This window comes from Electrophorus electricus, chromosome 25, assembly GCF_013358815.1.
Source record: "Electrophorus electricus isolate fEleEle1 chromosome 25, fEleEle1.pri, whole genome shotgun sequence".
Lineage (NCBI taxonomy): Eukaryota > Metazoa > Chordata > Actinopteri > Gymnotiformes > Gymnotidae > Electrophorus > Electrophorus electricus.
In genome coordinates, this window is record NC_049559.1 from 8,861,060 (window position 1) to 8,880,999 (window position 19,940).

Here is a 19,940-nt window from a genome sequence, read left to right on the forward strand (position 1 = left end):
CATCAATCCTCACGCGGGATTTTGACAGCAACCACTCAATCACGTCAGAACAACCCAGATTTGGGTCAAATGTGTCAATTGTTTATATGGCTGAAAAAGCATTTATTTTACACAGACAGTTCCTTCCTCGTTTAAATATGAAGGCTCTCCTCCATTAAAATCCCTAGAATATTATATCGATACCGAGAGCATTATAGATGTACTAATGCTAATGAGGTGGGGCTAATTAAAGACTGCATGTTTTTATAACTGCACCCAAACACTTTATTTATGTTAGGTATTTTTCTCCTACAGTTTTGCAAACAATTGAACTTTTTCTCATGTAATTGAATTACTTGTGAACCCAGGCTGTTAAACACCTTCCTGACTAATACAGCATCGTCCTTACGTCAAACAGGAATAGTTGTCTGAAAGTCAAAAAGTACAAATTGACGGTTAACAGCTTCCTGCTCAAATCAAATGTCAGACTAAACTGGGCTAATAGGCTAAACGGAGCTGTGATTGAGCCTGTCCCCCTTATTACTTTTCATTAGCGAGCCGTCCAGCAGCACATTCTCTTCCTGGCTCAAACCGGCTGCTCATTAGCTGCGGTCTGCTCCGCCCTGGAAATGCGATGGAGAATGGGCATCCAGCGCAGGCACGCGTCACACGCGGCTCACCGTTCAGGGAGCGGAGGCTCTCCGTGGGAGACGTCTGTTTGAGCGACTGCTCCGCCTGCTCCCTCCGCTTGCACTCGTACTCTAGCGCCTCCTGCAGTTTCCTCTTGGCCTTCTTCTCCTTCTTCAGGCGTTTCTGAATTATCGCTGAAGAGACACGCACGCAGACGCACACGCGCGCACGCACACCCACACACAAAGCAGTCCCAGGTTGAAAGTCCCAATCAACCAGAGGGGTAAAATGAGCAAAGAATTCTGAAATTAATAACTGGTGGAAGAGCGACTTGGTATTCTGAGTACGCTCTCTGCTGCTCATAGAAAGTTGGGGGGGGGTTCTTGTTCAACGAAAATGGACTGTGTCATTAGCAAAATAATTGGGCCAGCGATAACCTGGATTAACCTGGGTTAAAGTGCCAGTGGGACAAGGTTCAGCAAAACTTACTCCAAAGACAAAAGGGGAGGAGTCTGCTGAATATAAAGCAGCCAGTGCCTGCAGGGCACTCCCGCACACTTACACGGATACTGAGGAGGAAGCGCTTTATTAAACTGCACTTCATTCATTACGTGCAGCGAATGCATAGAACATGAGGATTAAGACCAATTGGTGACACTTTTGTGTACAAAGAATATAAATCATTTAATATGGGTATCAAATATATTTAAACGTATGTGCGCTAATACAGTGGTACGGGATACAGCAGAGAATGTAACTAGGGGCAATGTAAAATGTAAGGAGTGCTTTTATTATCAAAGATGGTTGTAATTTATTAGTCCAACTATGAGCAATCTACAGACCAATCATCACTTTCCCCTGAGAAATTCTGTTCTACATTTAAAAATATTTACTATTTGAACCATTTATGGCATATGTATTTATAATTACCTTAATATAAAATATGCTCACAAGCACTTCAGCATGGAAAATCAATGTGTGCTCATTTCTAGCCTATAATATGAACATGCCTCCTGCTGCTGTAGTTATGATCACATCTTTGGAGCTGCTGCCACACGAAGCACAGGAAGTCTAGCTCATGTGTGTAAGCCTTTAACCTGCCATGTTAAATCACTTTAAAAACTGTCGCTCTATTCCTTAAATGATCAGATATAGCGCTGTGTACCACTGGATATGTGAATACATTGTGTGCTTGCAATATTGACAACTCCTTTTCCTAACTGCATGGTGGTTAAAGGCTACGTGACACAGTGTGTACATTGTTCCCAACTGCTGCACTGTGACAGACAGTAGTACATGGAAACTGTGTATGCTGAAACATTCATTATAATGAAGCAAAGGTTGGGGGGTGCTGAGGATACATTACTCATGAACTTATATTTGCTATTAAATGGTTGAACTGAGTGACTGCTTACCGAGAATGGCCGTGGTCTACTTTTACATACTGATCTCAGTGATAGCATTCATTTATATTTACAAACGTGGCCTACAGACATCATAAAAAATCCACTATTCAGTGGATAATAAATTGTGTGTGTGTTTGTTTGTGTATGTGTGTGTGTGTGTGTGTTTGTGTGTGTGTGTGTGTGTGTGTGTGTGTGTGTGAGAGAGAGAGAGAGAGTGTGTGTGTGAGAGTGTGTGTGCGTGTGTGTGTGTGTGTGTGAGAGGTTGTGTGTGTGTGTGAGAGTGTGAGTGTGTACCTCTGTTCTTCTGTTCCACAGCCAGTTGCTTTTCCAGGGTCTCTCGGAGTTCTCTCTCCCTGAACAGTTCCATCTTCAGCTCTGTCTTCTCCAGCTGCACCTGCTTCTCCTGGGCACGGGCGTTGTCGATGGCCACCTTCAGCAGACCCTACAGAAGTATCAGGGACATGTGTTATACTGCCCACCACAAAGATACCGCACTGGAAGCAACTTCATGTGTAGGCAGATCCTATCAGCAGAGGCTAAGTAATACACAAGGGTTATTATAGGCTTCTGATTGTAGTGCAAAATCTCTGTCTAACCACTGGAGTTTTCAGTCTTACAGTCAGAGTTCATTAATTAGTTGAAATGCAAGAGTGATATCAAGGCTCTGAGGTTTTTATGACCTCTCTTGGCCAGAAGGGTAAAACAGAGAAAGTATTCTATCCATCTAATTGATTTCTGTAGCTAGAAAGTACCAGGTCGAGGTGTTACAAACATTTTACAGACTTCTCACCAGCACTTGTATAACCAGTTGTGCATTTGTGGCTCTGATAAAGCTGTGACCATTTCAAAACAATTATTGCCCAACACACATGCAATTAAAGCAGATGCAATGGGCTATATCATACTAATTGTTCCTTCGCATGACCCCAATTTAGACTAAGTTGCTTTATCTCAATTTTCTGCTTGGATCACTTTTGTTGATTTGTGTATGGGCGCTCAATCAAAACGTTACTCTGGAATCATGATTAAAGATGACTAACTCAACCCGGGCGCATGCAAGGAGTCCGTGCGCTCGGGCTAATTACCGGCGAGACCGGCAGGGGCAGTGTGCCTCTGATGTCCCTATCACAGGAGCGGTGCTCGGCCCCTGCCCGCCTCCCATCATTAGTCGCACAGGCCATGCTAATCAGCCACATTCATCTTTCCGTCCCGCTTTCATGTGCGCACCGCCAACGGCGGCGATCGAGGGTCCGATGGCGCGACGTGCAGGACGCATTTGTGCTTATTCGGCGTTTTCTTCTCTGCGGCGGCGTAATGCACTAAGGACGGGGCGCGGAAGGAAGCGCGTCGCGGGTGGAGGGGTGTGAATTCGGCAGCACTACATGGGTGGCAGGGGATTGGGGGGTGGGGGTGGAGCATCCGACCCATTCACGTCATTTACAGTGATGTGACCTGAGGAGCGGTGCTCTGTGATGACACACCTGGCCAGTCTGGCAGCATTTTCGCTTTGAGCTAATAGAGGCCATTATGTGTAACTGCATGTCTGCGCAGTGCCTATATATGCGCGCGCGCACACACACACACACACACACACACACACACACACACACACACACACACACACACACACACACACACACACACACACACAATACACAGACCGAGCCATTTGACTAATCATTAGGGAGTTCTGTGGATAATAGACATTGCTAAGAAAGGAGCACAACAATATCGACACACATACAAACATACCAACACTTAGCTCCTTTTTTAAGATTTTGCAGTCTGCAATCAACGACACTACAGGTCAACAGGTCAGCTATTATTTTTCCAACGTCCAATAGGAATAAGCCTAAAAAACACGCGTATGCTGTGACACCCTATATGACAGGACTGTTGAGAGCCTGATCATGTAAAGCTTTGTTGTAATACCTGGTGGGTGGATAACATACATCCTTACAAGACAGATGTTTGAGATTCGCTGAAATGGAACCATCATGTTTGGCTGGTTTTTCAAAGCAGAAATCGCTGCCTCATGCCAGGGCTTTGAGAAAAAACTTAGCATTTTATATACTTTCAATTCTGGTTTCTTTTCATTGAAGTTTGAGTTATTTTTTATCAGCTTCTTTTATCGTATCCTAAGTCTTTCAACATTAGTCAACAAAGATTGGCTTTTCTTCCTGCACGCCCTTACTAAAGAAGCAGTATTAAGCTGGTGACTCACAGGAGACAGCAATCAAGAACTCTGTGCTGTTTTGGTGCAAAGTAACCATCTATTAACCATCTATTATACTTTTGGTAGAAAGTTCAGACCTACCTTACATGAACTGTCTGTTGGTAACCTGTTGGTACACCATCAAGAGCTCACCTGAATGTTGGTCAAGAGCGTCTCTATTGATGACAGCCCGTCAGGAAACAAGAAAGGTGATGGGAACCCAGGAGGTAACGCCTGGCCAGCCAGCGACAACCTTTCGTAGCTGTCCCTCGCTGTAGGGGTGCACATGGAGGGTTCTTCTGGGGGCAAAGCACAAGACACACTCACTCAGCACAACTGCAGCCAGGAACAGATTACGCGTCAGTTGCAACACTGTAGTATGGAATAAATCATTATTTTTTCTGGGATTGGTGTTTATACACACATTTTGTTTGTGCGAAAATCACATTAACATCTATACAAGCATGTCCAATCGGCTGGAAATGACTGATAGCCCATTCTGTCACTGTCATGTGAATAAACCCTATTATTGATGCTACTGTATGTGTGGCTGTTAGCAATGCTCGAGAGCTTCTAATCACATGAATGGAATGAAATTCATGAACAGAACACTACGAGCCACCCTTTCAGTGGTTTTGCGGCTGTGTCGGTTGTCCCCGGTAATGTTGTGGGCGTAGATGTGCTAAGAATCGAAGTCTGCCCGGGCCATATGGCCCGCCAAGCCTCTGCTATGAAGAGGCTGCGCTCAGTCAGATGCACATGGCAGGCCTTGATCATCAAGGGCCCGTGCTCCGCAACAAAGACAATATGGCACAAGGTGGCCAGCCTTCATTTACTACCTTTCAGCACGGGGGCATTTCCTCGGGCACGAGCGGCACTGCCAGCTCATCTGAAAGGAACTAGTCCGGTGAAAGAATCTGTGGGTGAAAATCAATACGACTGAGGCAGAAGTTATCAGAGCGGAATCACGGGTGACTTAAAACAGGTTTCAACAGAGGAGGCAAACATCTGTGATTGACCCTCTACAGGTCTGAGTGTTTGCAAAGCGCGGAGCTAAAAAGGTGACTTCTATTGTCCGTCGGAAAGCTGGCGAAAGATAGACATGGACAGGAAATAGCACTCAGAAACACAGTAAGGGCGTCTGCTGGAGCCAGACCTACTAAAGCAAGTCAGACCAAATTAAAATGAACACGAGTGATTTCAGTAACAGGATCAATTACTAGATCACAACTCTGTACTGATTGGTTTAATTATAGCTACAAACTAAGTCCTTTTGCATGTTCTAATAAACTAATAAAATAGGCACAGGTGTATACTGGAACAGGGAATACCTTTCACAGCATGGAATGGACCTACTATAATGCCCCAGGGGTAATAATGCCTTGTCTATTACTGAATTACCTGAACAGAGAACACATACTGCGCACTGTAACATACTGTAACTGTAACAGTGATGGCACCATATTACAAGGAATGAAACATTTTATAGCACTGAAAGTAGCTTATCAAAATGAATAAAAAAACAAATGAACATGCAAGTCTTTTAGTTCTGACTGGACAGCCATTTTACAGTCTTTAATGAAAGCCATTTATCTTATTGCAGAATCGCAGAAAAGCTACATCAGAGCCTTTTTAGGCCCTAAAACGGGAGGAGGCAGCATCTGAAGGGGTGTAAATCTGAGCGTGGGCATTAAGCAGATGTCGCGTATGTAATGTAATGTAAAGCGGGGCCCAGCTCCGGAGCAGGGACACACTTCATCCGAGGAGCCACAGTGGCCTGTCGGAGGCCTGATGACATCACACACCATTAATCACATCCATGAGGATAGACCCCTGCCATCTGTCGCGCACGCCATCATAACTCTACATCCATCTCTCTATCGCTCTCTCTCTGTCTTAGACATGTGCACACAGGGGCCATCATCCATCCCCCCCACCCCTGCCCCCAACAGGCGCACGCACACACACGCACACACACGCACACACACACACACACACACACACACACACACTGTAAGCCCACAGCCATTCCCATCCACAGAGCCCAGTGACGACACGCTGCCCCAGCGAGCTGCCAATCACCATCGCGGGCTTCTTCAGACACGCATCAGGAGCCGTTGCATCTGAGGGTTGAGCGCCGAGGCTACAAACCGAGCCTGGCCGAGCCTGGGTCTGACTGTGCTGGCACCAAAGCCTGCTTGTTGATCCCGTTTATTAATGTTGGTTCTAAAAAAACCAAGTCGGACAATCCAAAGGCCCCTTCCACAGCAGGCCTCTCATACAGAATTAATACGTGTTTGCATGGCCCTCTAAATCATGCGCCAACACGGCGAGACCAGAGGAGCCCCGCAACTCCCATCAATATTCACTAACGCCAGCCAAGGCTTGGTAACAGCTGGTCTTACATTAATTAGTTTAAAGTATTTATTTCATCCATCTCCAGAGCAGATTGAGCAAAAACATTAGAGATTATTTCAAGCATCTGCAAATGCCCTGGAAACGTCAGGCAAACCAACGGTTGAGGCTCAGCCGCCAGGATGAGGGCTTCATAATTTAGGCTCCGCGGAAGAGGGGGAGGCGGAGAGGAGGCTTGCAGGTTTCAGCGGAGGAGCTCCCTGCAGCCTCTCCCACAAAACTCCCTTCCCCTCCAGTTCATTACTGACAATGGATGGCTGCCTAATGGATAAACATTTGCTAGTAATTTAATTTCATAAATAAAAAATCAAACGTTCACTTTTCAAATAGGTCATCACCAACACTTGATGGGCTGTTATTATTTTGTGTCTGTGTGTGCACGCGTGTGGAGATAAAGAGGTGAGTGGATTAGTGGGGGAGAAAAATATATCAGATACGATTATTAGATCACGAAGTGTTTGAGAGGATTTTTCCTGCTCTGGCGTGTCCCATGGCGTTGATACGACAAACGCCAAGTCGACAGAGCGACAGAGAGAGAGGGAGCGACGCGGAGTTCTGCAGACGGGAAACAATAGGGGAGATTTGGATGTCGGAAGCGTTGCAGTTGGTTTGCATCCACTGTTGCCTCATATTTCATCTTGGCATTAATCATACATCATTGCTTTAACCAACTTCTGCTTGGGAGTCAGCAAGGGGCTCACCGCACACACAATGCCGGATCGCAGGCTGCTTTGCGGCGCTTTGTTACAGCGAAACAATCTGTCGCCCATTGCGAAGCATACATTTGCTCTCAAATTACCAGTTGAGCTCTCGAAATAACATCTGAGAACCCAGACCAAATAAACTGGCACTGCATATTGCTGCTGATATACTAAGAAACGTTCCCACCCTTTACACCCCCGGCCATGCTGCACTCTCGTTAGCCACTCTTGAGTGGTACTGCCTTTTTGAAGATTCTCTTAATTCACTCCTCGCTTTCTGCACTCATTTTGGCTCAAGCCTTGCTGTTTATTTCCCACCGTCAGTCCAGAATCATTGACTGGGACTTAATTACAGCAGCAGACGCCAGCACGTTGGAAGAGGCTGGAGGGGAATGTTGCGCTTTCCAGGTGATATTTCTCCGCTGGGGCTGCCAGCGGCAGCTGTGACAGGTCCGAGTGCGGCACTGCCCGCCGGAGAAACCCCTCATGAAATCCTTTCAGGTCAGTCGTGTCACAAATAACATTTCATGCACAACTGTTTTGCAGGATAATAGGAGCCACAAATAAAAACGGGACGCTGTAAATACAATGCATTCCGAATGAAATGCCATAATTTAAAACGACATGCGTTCATGCAGACATGCACACACGCACGCACACACACACACTCCCTCCCTCCTGTGGCAGCAGTAGGAGTCCTTGACAGTATGCTTGCAGTGATAAATCACCTTTCCAGTTAATTTTCTCAGTCCTTATGTGTTGTGCTGCTAAAACAGGGGCTTAGGAATTGACTTGACAAACTATGAATGTAAAAAATATCACTTGGAGGGATCTAGGCTTATCTCCAATTTACATGTTATTAGACTTATATTGTGAGCAACACTTGGGCATGGCCATGCCACAGAGAATCAGAGAGAGAGAGAGAGAGAGATGCAAACGACAACAGAAGACAGAATACATCTCAAACCCCTCTTGACACTGCTTGATATCTTTGATGGAAAGTCACAACAAGGAGATGAGAACGTGTTCACCTGATTTTTAATATGATAGACACAGCATTCCATGATAAATCGACGGAAAACCTTGGGAAATTTTGCAACATTCTCTCAATAAATAGCTTTAATTGACCTTGGGAGCTGAAAATAAGCCATATGTTTGGAGTTGCGCTGTTTGAATTGAGGTCCCTGTGGACCTTTCAGCTGATTCCTCCTATGAAGGCACTGAGCCGGAGGAGAGGCAGAGAGGGAGAGAGAGAGAGAGAGAGAGAGAGAGAGAGAAAGAAAAAAGTGAGCTGGAAGAGAGACCGACAGAGGACTAGAACAGGGGGAGAGGGGGAAAAGAGAAAAGAGAATGAGAGAGAGAGAGCGTGTGGCAGCATTTGGCTGGCCTGGCCAGTCACTGTGATATATTGACAGGTGAAACCTGTGTCCTTGCAAACCTGTGTTCCTCACAGCAGGAGCATAGAATGCTAAAACCTGGAGCATGTCAGTTCCCTCTCGGCAAAGGCGGCTGCTGCTTTCAGCAGACAATTACATTTTATTTGACCTGCCAATGGGCTTGAAAAAGTTGCCGCCTTCCGGGGGAGTGGTTATGACCTTTCAGTCTCATAAATGGAGACAACAGTGCACTGCACAGGAGCTCATCTCCACGTCTGTCTGTCTCCTTGCATCTCTGTTGCAATCAACCCTTTTACAGCAAACACTTTTTATTCACCTAAGCAAAGCCTGACTATGTTTCTGTAGTGTTTTGTTTTAGTTATGTTTGAGCATGCCTAAGTTTAAAGAGCACATAAGGAAAAACCGACCCGGAGAGATGCCAGTTTATTCCGTGCAGAACTTCAACAGGGAGGCTTATGTGCACATGTGTACACATGTACCCCAAAGTGAGAAAAGGTGTGCAACGATCCATACTGGGCAAATTCTTTCAGAATGACTTCAGCATGCACATGTGGTCCACATGGCCAGAATGAACACAGAGACACTATAGGGTGGTATTCGAGACCCTGTCATCACAGATAGCTCCCCCTCTTACCCACTTGGCTCTGCTCTTTTCTGCTCTTCAGTTCAGGGATGAAAATCAGACCTTGCTAAATTCCTGCCGAGAGTCCAAGTCAAGTGCTAGTCAGTTGCTCGCGGATTAACAGGTAACATTCGGCTTGGAGAGCTTTATCTCCATGGGATGAACAGGCCGGGCTTCTCTTTCTCATTCTACCTCTCTACCTCGCCTAATGTTCTCTGCGCTTACAGATTAAATCGCTTGCTGCACAAACCCATTTGAGAGCGGGGAAGGTGAGAGAGGTAATCAGCACAGGCACTGGGCCGTGTTTCCGAAATGCGCTCCCAAACATTACTGTGCACGGGCATAAAATTAGCACCGGGACCTTAAAACGCTGACATTTCGCATGACTTTTGGGAAAGTGACACCCTCATATTTTCACGTAGGATATCATTAAATTCCAGCTGCCCCGTGGCTGGGCCGCGCCATTAATAACCAATTCCGTGCGTCACTCCACTCCCCTCCTTTTTGAAATAATGAATCCTTTGCTTTGCCTTAATAAAGCGAAACGTGTTCTCAAGGCCACGCCGAAGACTGCGACACGGGTGGGCGAAAAGTGTTCGTGCGTCCTTAGCCGTCACGCGCGTTCAGGAACGAAGGCAAAAACGCGACCATGAATCCACGCGTGGAGACGGAGGCCTCCGCTCCCCGATCGCCCAAGCCACCCCCGCACGGCCGTGTAAACGCGCTAGCGCTACGACCAACTGTCACGGTATTCCTTAAACTAGGCCGACAAAACGCAACCTCTCTGATTCTGTTCTGCACGTCGGAGCCGAAGAAGATGTCTTTTTTTTTTTTTTTTTTCATATATACGGCCATGTCATATTTATTGCATAAAGGTCAACGTGTTCATTTGTTCAAAGTCAGCATTTTTTTCCCCTTTCGTTTTTTCTTCTTCTCCTCCATGCACCTCCATATAATAAATGCAGAGAAGGATGTCATTGCCAGACCGCTGAGGATTAAAGGCTCGACTGCCTGTGATGACTGCATTAAAAAAAAACACAAAAAAAACCCCCCGTCCGCTACTTTTGTTTCCGTGAGGGAACCTTGAAACGGGAGTACTCGCGGAGAGAGGCACACCGGCCCCGCGCCGACAGCCGTCGTTTTGTCAACAGACGGGCCGCGAGAGAGGCTTGTGTAACCTCGTGTGACCTGATTAAAAAGACAGAAGGAGGTGCGCGCATTAACGGGCCCGAGTGTTTGAAAAGCAAATGCATTCAAGGTTTGTCCTTTTTCGAAGTGTGGCTCTTATGTATAAATTTGGGAATGTCAGTGATTAAGGACATGCAGGCTATGAATTATGGTTTGTGCTTCAAACGTAACGTTTAAGCAGAAGGTGTGATGACCGACAACTGTGGGGTAGGGATAACATGAGAAATGGCTGCATGCATCTGCAGCGACACAAAACTAGTCCTAGAACACAGAACATTATCGCCATTCTACCAATCGCTAATCTCTAGATCTGGGTGCTGAAATGTCAGTCATCCTAAACTAGAATAGGGCGTCAAAAAGCAATAACGTATATTATTGACGAACATTATAAACTGGTCTTTGTTGGCTGCCTACAGTAGTTCCTCTGGACCCGCCTACCGCTTCCTTTGACACTCTTACACCCTGAATGTTCAATGACTTTATAATATGCTTTTGATATGTGCATATTTTATAACGTTTAGCATTCTCCAGTTGTGTTACATTAGCGACTAATAAATTAGTAAGTCACCCTGATCTTTCCAAGACTCAAGAATCTTGCGCAGCCTTTTCACGATAACTAATATCTCGCAATGTCAGTGCCCTCTGTACACAATGACAGGCATTAGAAATTCAAACAGGAGAAGGGTGGGGGGGGGGGGGATCCGCCCCCGATCGCGACACTTCGACCGGACCGGTATTCACACGTTGGACAATAGCGGAGAGGCAGCAGTTGGACCGCAGAGGAGCGCACTGCCATCCCACTGGGAATGACGCTGCTGCATGTGGCGCTAATCCAGGCTCCACGTACCGCAACACTCGCGAAAGCAACGATGAAAGACGAATGAGAAATGGAAGTGGGAACTTTTTTTTTTTTAGGTACGGCTTAACAGGCTCGGGTCCGACTCCCTTCCGCTCTCGCGAACACAAGCAAGCGCGCAGAAATGGATGCAAATCCATTTGCGCCTGGTTCGCAGTTATAAAAATACTTAGGGGGGCTTTAAAGCGGGTTGATGTGTTAAGCGTGTGGAAATCTGTTTTGATAACATTATTCATAACACTGGCTTTACGCTGCTTGAATTAATAACACTCCATTTACAGATGGAAGAAAGTTGGCGTGGTATTTCAAGCTAAAGAGATTAATTTTTAAACACCTAATTGCCGGGCCGGGGCTGGGTGGGATAAGCAACCTTCGCCGGGGTCTCCACTGCTGCAAAGTCAAGGTGACTGGAACACTTAGGCTTTCAAACGAGCGAAGCCGTGAGAGAGCGGAGAATTAGTCTTCCAGCGGTTTTCTTCCACCCCTGTTCTCTTTTATTAGGACTGATTTACTTCACAGTTGAAAGGATATAAAAGCTTTAAGTATCCGACTATAATTACACTAGAGTCAAAATTTAAAGGTTTGACTCACCATGTCTGCAAGTCGGCTACAACTTGGCAGCACGATAACGGCGCTCTATTCGACTGAGTGCCTGGCAGTCCTGCACTTTAATAGGCCATCAGATGGCTGTGCAAGAATCAGTGTTCTTGAAGTCTGCAAACAAGACTTGCTGTTGTGGAAATTCGCAATTGTTTATCTCGGTAAAATTGGATCTTGGCATGTTCGCGACGTCTAGCAAGCTGTTTGCATATCAGAGGCCTGGAATCGGACAAACGGATCTTGTAAAGGCAGGACGCACTGGGCCTACACGATGAACGGGAATCAGAGCCAGGGTCGACATAGCCTCCTCTTGACAGTTGCTACGCCGTGTTTTATTTGGAAGCACAAATTAGCGGCAAAACGGAACCGGGGTTGCAAATCGTTACATTTCATCTGTCCAAGGGCAAGCAGGTGAATTTGTTCACAGCAGTTGCGCGTACGCGCACCGGGAATTCACAAGGAGGATGTGATAGAATTAAAAAAAAAAAAGGGGGGGGGGGGGGGGGGGGGACATTGTGATTCAACCTTCTGCTAAGAAAAAAAAAAAGCTTTCAGACACAAGCTAATTTGCTAATAAACAGCACGGAAATGCACGACTCACGTAGGGGAAGGAACGGCAAGCCTGGAACGGACTGCTCGTGAATAGGCAGTAACGCCTTCACGCCTATGCAAACGGCTCCATAACGCGCCCGTGAAATGAAGGGTAACCTGACGCAACCCAGCGCGCTGTGATGGACAAGGAGATTTCGCCCTCGCCAGTGAATGAGAATGCATTATTAAATTTGCCTCTCCGCTCACTAGATACACTTAGCTGACCACAGCATCTTTATCTCCCCTAACCAAAGCCTTGCATCTTGGCAGGAGAAGGCATTCTGTCACTTTTGAGGCATTTCAAAAATTAAAAAAGAACCTCTTTCTTTTCAACGTCCCTAAAAGCGGTGCGTTTTTCTTTTCTTTTTTTCCTTGCTGAAATGTGATTAGCAGTCAGCGGTGTCATACGTTGGAACATTCGGGAAGGCGAGCAAATAGGAGCCATCCAAACGAACCGCGGGGGTCCCGGGGGCATTTCCCTGCCTGCATCAACAGCACTGTTTGTCACACCGCTCGCAAAATTTGATTGATCCACTGAATTATTATATTTTTTTTGCACCCTTTCACTCGGACAGGACACACTGACGTGCTGTTTGATCATAAACCTCAATTGTCTGCCAAGTCCCATTTCACCTCCTCATGGCTAATGATCCGGGCTTTTGTCTTTAGCAGGAGTTGGCAGAGTCAGCACACGCCTTCGTTCGCTGCCTCCTCCCCCCCCCCCCCCCCCCCACCCAACAAGAATGGCAAAGACACTAAAAAGGCAAAAGGCAACACGCTTCGACTGCACCCACGGCGAGGTGGGAGATGAACCTTGCCAGTGAACGTCTGCTGAATGTGACTAATGAAAAAATAGAGAATTGGGACATCGATTGTTTTACACGAACTATTAGACTGAAAATTGGTAAATTCTCTAAAAGCTTCAATCAATCAAATGATCAATCAATCCAATTTATACTCTGGTTATTGGTCAGATAATGTAAAATTTCATCAAGCTATGCAAGAATCACACTGGCATTGAATTACCCTTTTATTCTTATTGCTTTTCAAATTAAACCAGATATTAACCTACACTACATACATTATGTGACAGACATTTATGAAGGTATATTAAAATCAAGCTCATAAAAGCTCATTTAAATTCAGTGCTACATGTGGCACTTTGATTTTGGCACAGTGGCCCTGCAGTTGTTCAGATACAATGAGAAATGTGAGTAACGTACACAAGGCGTCACAGAAATGGTGACAAATATTATGATAATTACATGCAAAATAAAATCGGTTCAGAAATTTCCACTGTAAAGGAAACAAAGCTTGAGCCCAAGGACAGATGCACCACAGATCACGCTGCCTGACTCCACGACGCCTGACTCTCACAGTGACATAGCTTGATGGCAGCCTAACGCTTAGGCCCGTGTGCACTTTCATTAAAGTTCAATCATTTACGAGAAGACAATAAAACATCTTAGTAAGTCACTCTGGATATGAGCGAATGTCAGTAAGGCATCAGAAAAGAGTTTCCATAGTTCTGCTGCATTAAATTATATGTGTGCAGACTTTCCATATATGTACAACATACTTGTACCCCTCTAATTCATTACAAAAGCCGGCAAACAAATTCAAGCCTGATACCATCCAAGTGCAATCTGAAATAATTGCCCACAAGATACACACTGAACAGAACTCCTGGCATGATTGCAAAGCATGAGAATTCTTTTTAACTGCACATTTTATTGCTTTATCATGCCGTCATTTTGCATCTCCACTTTGATTTCAGCTTTTAAAACAGGTTGAGGGGGGAAAAAAAACAAAAAAACTTTTATTCTGTTTCTTTTGATGTTCCTGTTTTTGATGAAATAATATAATGGCTAACACATGCTTCGCCATTCACTGACCAGCTGGCAAATTATCTAAGTGATAGTGATAAGCCCTTGCCATGCTCCATCATTCATACCAATGCATCCCAGAGCCTGTCAGCTTGGACAAACCAAACGTGATTATTCATTGCACATTTAAAGCGGGATGCTGAGGTTGAATGTATGCCTCAGTTCCTGCACAACCAAAGACACAATGAGCCGGCAATACAGGGGTTGGCTTACAGTAAAGCGGCTCTTTGCTTTGGCACAATGAGCTGGTGATGAGCCTCGAGTCTTTTAGGCGGTTGAATAACGTGAATGCGGCACGGCTCTAGAAAACTGTCACAATAACAGACAGGGTGACCAACCGGATTGCATGAGAAAAACATATAACAAGAGAGAAAACTTTTGTTGCATTTCAAATGAGTGAAGCCATAAAAACCCCTCACAAGCACTAATCTGCCTGTTCATTACTTTTTATGGTTGATGTGAATGCTTAGGATTTCTGCTAATGTAAGCTCATGTTGGAGGAGACATATATGAGATTAAGATAACCTTCACTGAAAGTATACTCATTTATCCATCACATTTTCTTATAGGGTGAATTGTTTGCCAGTGACACTTATTTTCTTGTAACTTAATCCTATTTCTCATCACTGTACAATTTTTACTTCATAAACTTTGTTCACCAAAAAAAAAAACCTTACACAGCCTCCCTTTCCAGACTTCATCTTATCACTAATCGATGCAATTAGTTAACTTATTTGAATTGAAGGCCCCTAGTGAGCAGTAATCTGGGCTAACATACATTATAACAGCTTCCAGTTTGCTACATGCACGCATTTGTGGTGCCTCAAAGGAGTGCAAGCTGACTCATGTTAAAGTGTGTCTCTGTGGACAGTGATGTCCTCGGTGGACAGTGATGTTCTCTGTGGACAGTGATGTCCTCGGTGGACAGTGATGTCCTCTGTGGACAGTGATGTCCTCGGTGGACAGTGATGTCCTCTGTGGACAGTGATGTCCCCGGTGGACAGTGATGTCCCCGGTGGACAGTGATGTTCTCTGTGGACAGTGATGTCCTCGGTGGACAGTGATGTCCTCTGTGGACAGTGATGTCCTCGGTGGACAGTGATGTTCTCTGTGGACAGTGATGTCCTCGGTGGACAGTGATGTCCTCTGTGGACAGTGATGTCCCCGGTGGACAGTGATGTCCCCGGTGGACAGTGATGTCCTCTGTGGACAGTGATGTCCCCAGTGGACAGTGATGTCCTCGGTGGACAGTGATGTCCCCGGTGGACAGTGATGTCCTCTGTGGACATTGGTGCAATACTTTAGGTTCTTCCTTCCTTGCTGCAACTGTAGAAGTTCCAGTCAACAGGCTTTAGGTTTTTTAAGGTCAGTGACCTTGAGCCTGTGACTGGCCAGGCCAAGGCGAAGCGAGTGGATAACTTAGATTCACAATTGTAATAATTTATGCATTCGTTTTTTTTTCCAATATTTTCTATTGCTTCTCTGCCACATTTTTAAAAGCTCTGACTTGATTTGAGTTTGCAAAAAGCTGTAAATATTTTATTGAGTATATGAGTCGAATGAATATTATGTCAAACAAAACACAAAAACCTTTTAACTTGCATTATTAACAAAGGCCTACAGAACTGAATGTTAATGTTAGAATCAATGAACAATGGAGCTTCATCCTCAGGTGTAACATGTTTCTAGCTGCCACATGTTTTAAACACAAGATCAGGCAACAAGGAGCAGAAACTACAGGAGACTGTTGCAGGATGTGTCTACTATCGTCATGGCTGGTTTGACTGCATCCCATGACTGCATCCCAACTGTCAATGACTGTGATGTTAAGTGTAATGATGTACACCTATCCATATCTATTCAAAACTGTGCAATTTCAGCTGTTGTTGGACTGATTCTAAAATTCGACTGAAATGACTACGTCTCATAAATTACTCATTTTGTTGTTATTGTTGATACTAGGGTTATGGGTAGCCACACACCACGGCCCCCAAGCCTCGCCCATATGGACATGCATTCACAAACATTTCCCCCTAGGAGAGGAATGATGTTAAATGTTTGATGTCAAAAAGGGTTTTATCAGCAAAGGCTTTAGAGCCATTCACGTTTCCGTGTTTGTCAACTACCTGCTGTTTCATTAGACAGAGGCTTGTCAGAAGCAACACTGACAGATTCCCTTTGTGAGGCAATTCAATTAGTCCCAACTTTCTAATAGCAGTTTGCTTTTTTACTTTGCTTTCGTGTGGAACGCCACCAAATGTGTTTGTACTTCTGCTGGCAAAGATAACCTGGCAAACGCAGAGCCAGCCATAGCCATATGGTAACTCTTTAGTGTATTATACGTTTTTCATTTTTTTTATCTGCTTTTCAACTTAGAAAGATGGTGTCTCTCTTCATCAACAAAGAAACAAAGATAAAGAGAGATCAGAAAGCACTCTAAACATGCAAATGATGTGTTAGTTCTGTGTCACCTGTCCAGACACCCCTGCCTGGATACTGATGACGTGAAACCCTCAACTGTAATGCCTTGCAAAGCACTGAAAGTATAACGCATGAAATTAATTTAATGCCCTGCCAAGACCATAAAGATCAAACAAGTGGAGAAATACCATTAAACCATTGGAATGTAATCTCATTTGTCTAAACAAACTGATCCGATGAACAACCCTAATTAAAAAGAGCTCCACCATAAACAAAGCCAAACGGAGCAGCCGTCCCCTCTTTAACAACGGGTCACATTTATTTTATTAATCTAATGCATCATGTATCATATCATTTCAGTTCAATATATCTATCATTAATTTTATTCCCTTCACTTAAGGCTTTTATTGGGATTACTTTGGTTATTAGTTGTTCTAATGTATTGGTTACCTCCAGATCTGGCTTACAATCTCTCTTATCTTGTGGCATAAACCTGTGCGTGTTATTCAAATTGCCTCATTTATTATGATAGCTTCCTCATGTAAATTGTGCTGACTGCTCGCCCTTGCACAGTCCTCATTAGACTAATGAAAACCTTCAAACGAAAAAACTAAACAACCTGCCAAATAAAGGTCTGAGGTTATTATGAAAATTACAACTCTGGGAACTGGGAGAAGCTCTGTTCATTAATTCATGCTCAGCAAATTGGTAACTAATTTAGTTGCACTCCTCTGCATTAATGGATTATTTTATAAAAATGTTTTCCACAGCCTGAGACCTTTGCCGTGCGTATTAGAGAGCCCTGAATTCTAATCAAGCCATGTGACATATTAGGAATGGTGAGCATCTAAATGGTAATGCAATGGTAACACAAATAGACAATGTGGATTTTCTCCCAGTCAGAAGGAATCAAGACCAATCTAGCTCAATTGCTATCTAAAGAGGCTGAGAGAATTGTTCTGTGGAGGGGGGGGGGGATTGTGAAGCTCCACGCAGCTTCTAGCTGATATGTCTCTGTTGGGGAATAATACAAGCAATACATTCAAAGGAGTGACAGGTCTCATGATAATATTATCATAAACAAGAGAGACGATCCGGTGAGGACACTTAGACATACAGTGTGTACATTATCATGAAAACAAAATCTAAGAGCAAACGAAGCACACACACAGACACACACAGACACACACACACACACACACACCCCTCCATTTCCACAATGGTCACACCTAAGTCCTGACCTGCAGATTCATATAAGCATGCTAATTACACTGCTTCACAAGCTTGAATCTGTGGGAAGGTCCGGCCGAGTCTCTCCTCTCAGGGCCAACTCATCCGGGAGCATACAGACCAATGATTTCCACAGTGGCTTTAATATCATTATCACCCCCAACCAACAATTTCCCACCCCAAGCCTCTGCCATCAGAGAATACTCAAATCTATTAGTTGCTTCATTTTTTATTTAATCCAAAACATTGTGTGTGCTAACTTTCCTTGTCCCTGAAACAATGGAACTTAATTGGCTAAGAGTGCACAGGAAAGTCCATTTGCAAAAAGTAAAATAAATAAATGAAAAACCTTTAAAATATTGTGTGAACTTGAAAGCTGCAGACATGGTGATGATGATCATGAGCAACTGATAGAAAAGTATGTACAACATGTATTTCAGCCAACATATTAAGTAAGTGATTTTGGAAACTAGAATCTAGACAGATCGACCAGCCCGTTGGTTTTCATGTGCATTGGTGGGCAAGTCATGGCCTGATACGTAGGGAGCAGTTGGAAGCCGTGCCCAGTGGAATGAGCACTGACCTTTCTCCGAGTGCATTCTCTTGGCCTCATGGCCGATGTCGTGTGTGGCCAGGTCGCCTTCCTTGGGCCCGGGCAGAATACTGGGAGACAGGCCCAGGAGCGCCTGGTTCATCGAGAGGCCGTTCTGGTGGACAGCTGAAAGAGATCACACGCAGTCCACTGACAGTCACATCTCAATCAATGGTACCAGCAGTAAGAAGGAGAATCGAGTGCTGAATAATGATTTGTGCCTCAGAAAAAAAGGACTTCCTTGGGCTAGAGAAGGCGGATACGCCCTTGGCTTTCCTATGTTTGTGATTTGTGGTAAACCTCATCTCCAAATCAATAAGCTGGTCAGTCAAAATCCTCTTTGCCAACAGCCTGTCTGGCACACAGGACCATCAGAATTTCTTTACAATACATTTAATGGAGGAATAATTTCTCACTGATTAAGTATGATGTTGGTGTAACAAAACAGGTTACTGCAGAACTGAGGGGCATGAGTATACAGGTTATGGCATTTCTCTGAGAGCAGTCATATCTGAAATTCAAAGCACTACAGCTGAATGTGTTACAGTGGACGAACACACTAGGTGACCAGTTGTTTGTGTTTACTGAAAGACCTCAACGAGACTGAAATATGGGCTGAGCAAATAACATTTGCCAATGTACAGTGATTTTGCACAAAGTCAACGGGTATAAACTGGCATAACCATATGTTTTATATTACTGGACAGGGATCCAGACAATGTACTGTGTTTTACATGGGCGTGTGAGAAAAAATAAAGACTGAAATGTATATGTCTATCATTTGATGAAATACAACGGAATAAGAGGCAAAATACACATGTCTCTTATGAAAATGGACCAAAAAAAAAAAGAGTAGTCTCGTAAGTGTAGAGAGAGGGAGACGAGGAGAGTGCGCGACGAAGCAGACATACGGATTCTGTCGGAGGAGCTCTCGGTGTGTGCAGGAGAGCTGGAGACACTGCTGCTCCGCTGGGACGACGGCCGGCTCCCTGGCCTCCTGCCGTCTTCCAGAGACGGAGCAGGGGAGGGACTATCAGGAACCCGCTCCTGCCAGCCACACACACACACGCACACGCGCGCACACACACACACACACACACACCATCGCGGCCATTACACTAAGCCCACACGGCGGTCGGCTAAAAACAGCTTCTCACGCTGCTGCCACTCTTCCGGGACCCGGAGGTTCCGCTTAGCCTTTGGATGCCACA

The 19,940-nt window shown here is 44.9% G+C and overlaps 1 protein-coding gene across 2 annotated transcripts in view; it reads right to left on the reverse strand.

Moving 5' to 3' along the window:
• The window catches only part of dachd (dachshund d), a 95,570-nt gene that overhangs the window by 7,366 nt on the left and 68,264 nt on the right, over positions 1-19,940 (reverse strand). Inside the window, exons 5-9 of one of the 2 annotated variants that reach the window (XM_035523018.1) lie at positions 19,641-19,776; positions 18,721-18,855; positions 4,384-4,526; positions 2,310-2,457; positions 660-803 (exon numbers count right to left, since the gene is read on the reverse strand). In XM_035523018.1, the coding sequence (XP_035378911.1) occupies positions 660-803; positions 2,310-2,457; positions 4,384-4,526; positions 18,721-18,855; positions 19,641-19,776 (706 nt within the window). Of the gene's footprint in view, positions 1-659; positions 804-2,309; positions 2,458-4,383; positions 4,530-18,720; positions 18,856-19,640; positions 19,777-19,940 lie in introns of both variants that reach the window. The other variant, XM_027005225.2, reaches the window with a different exon arrangement.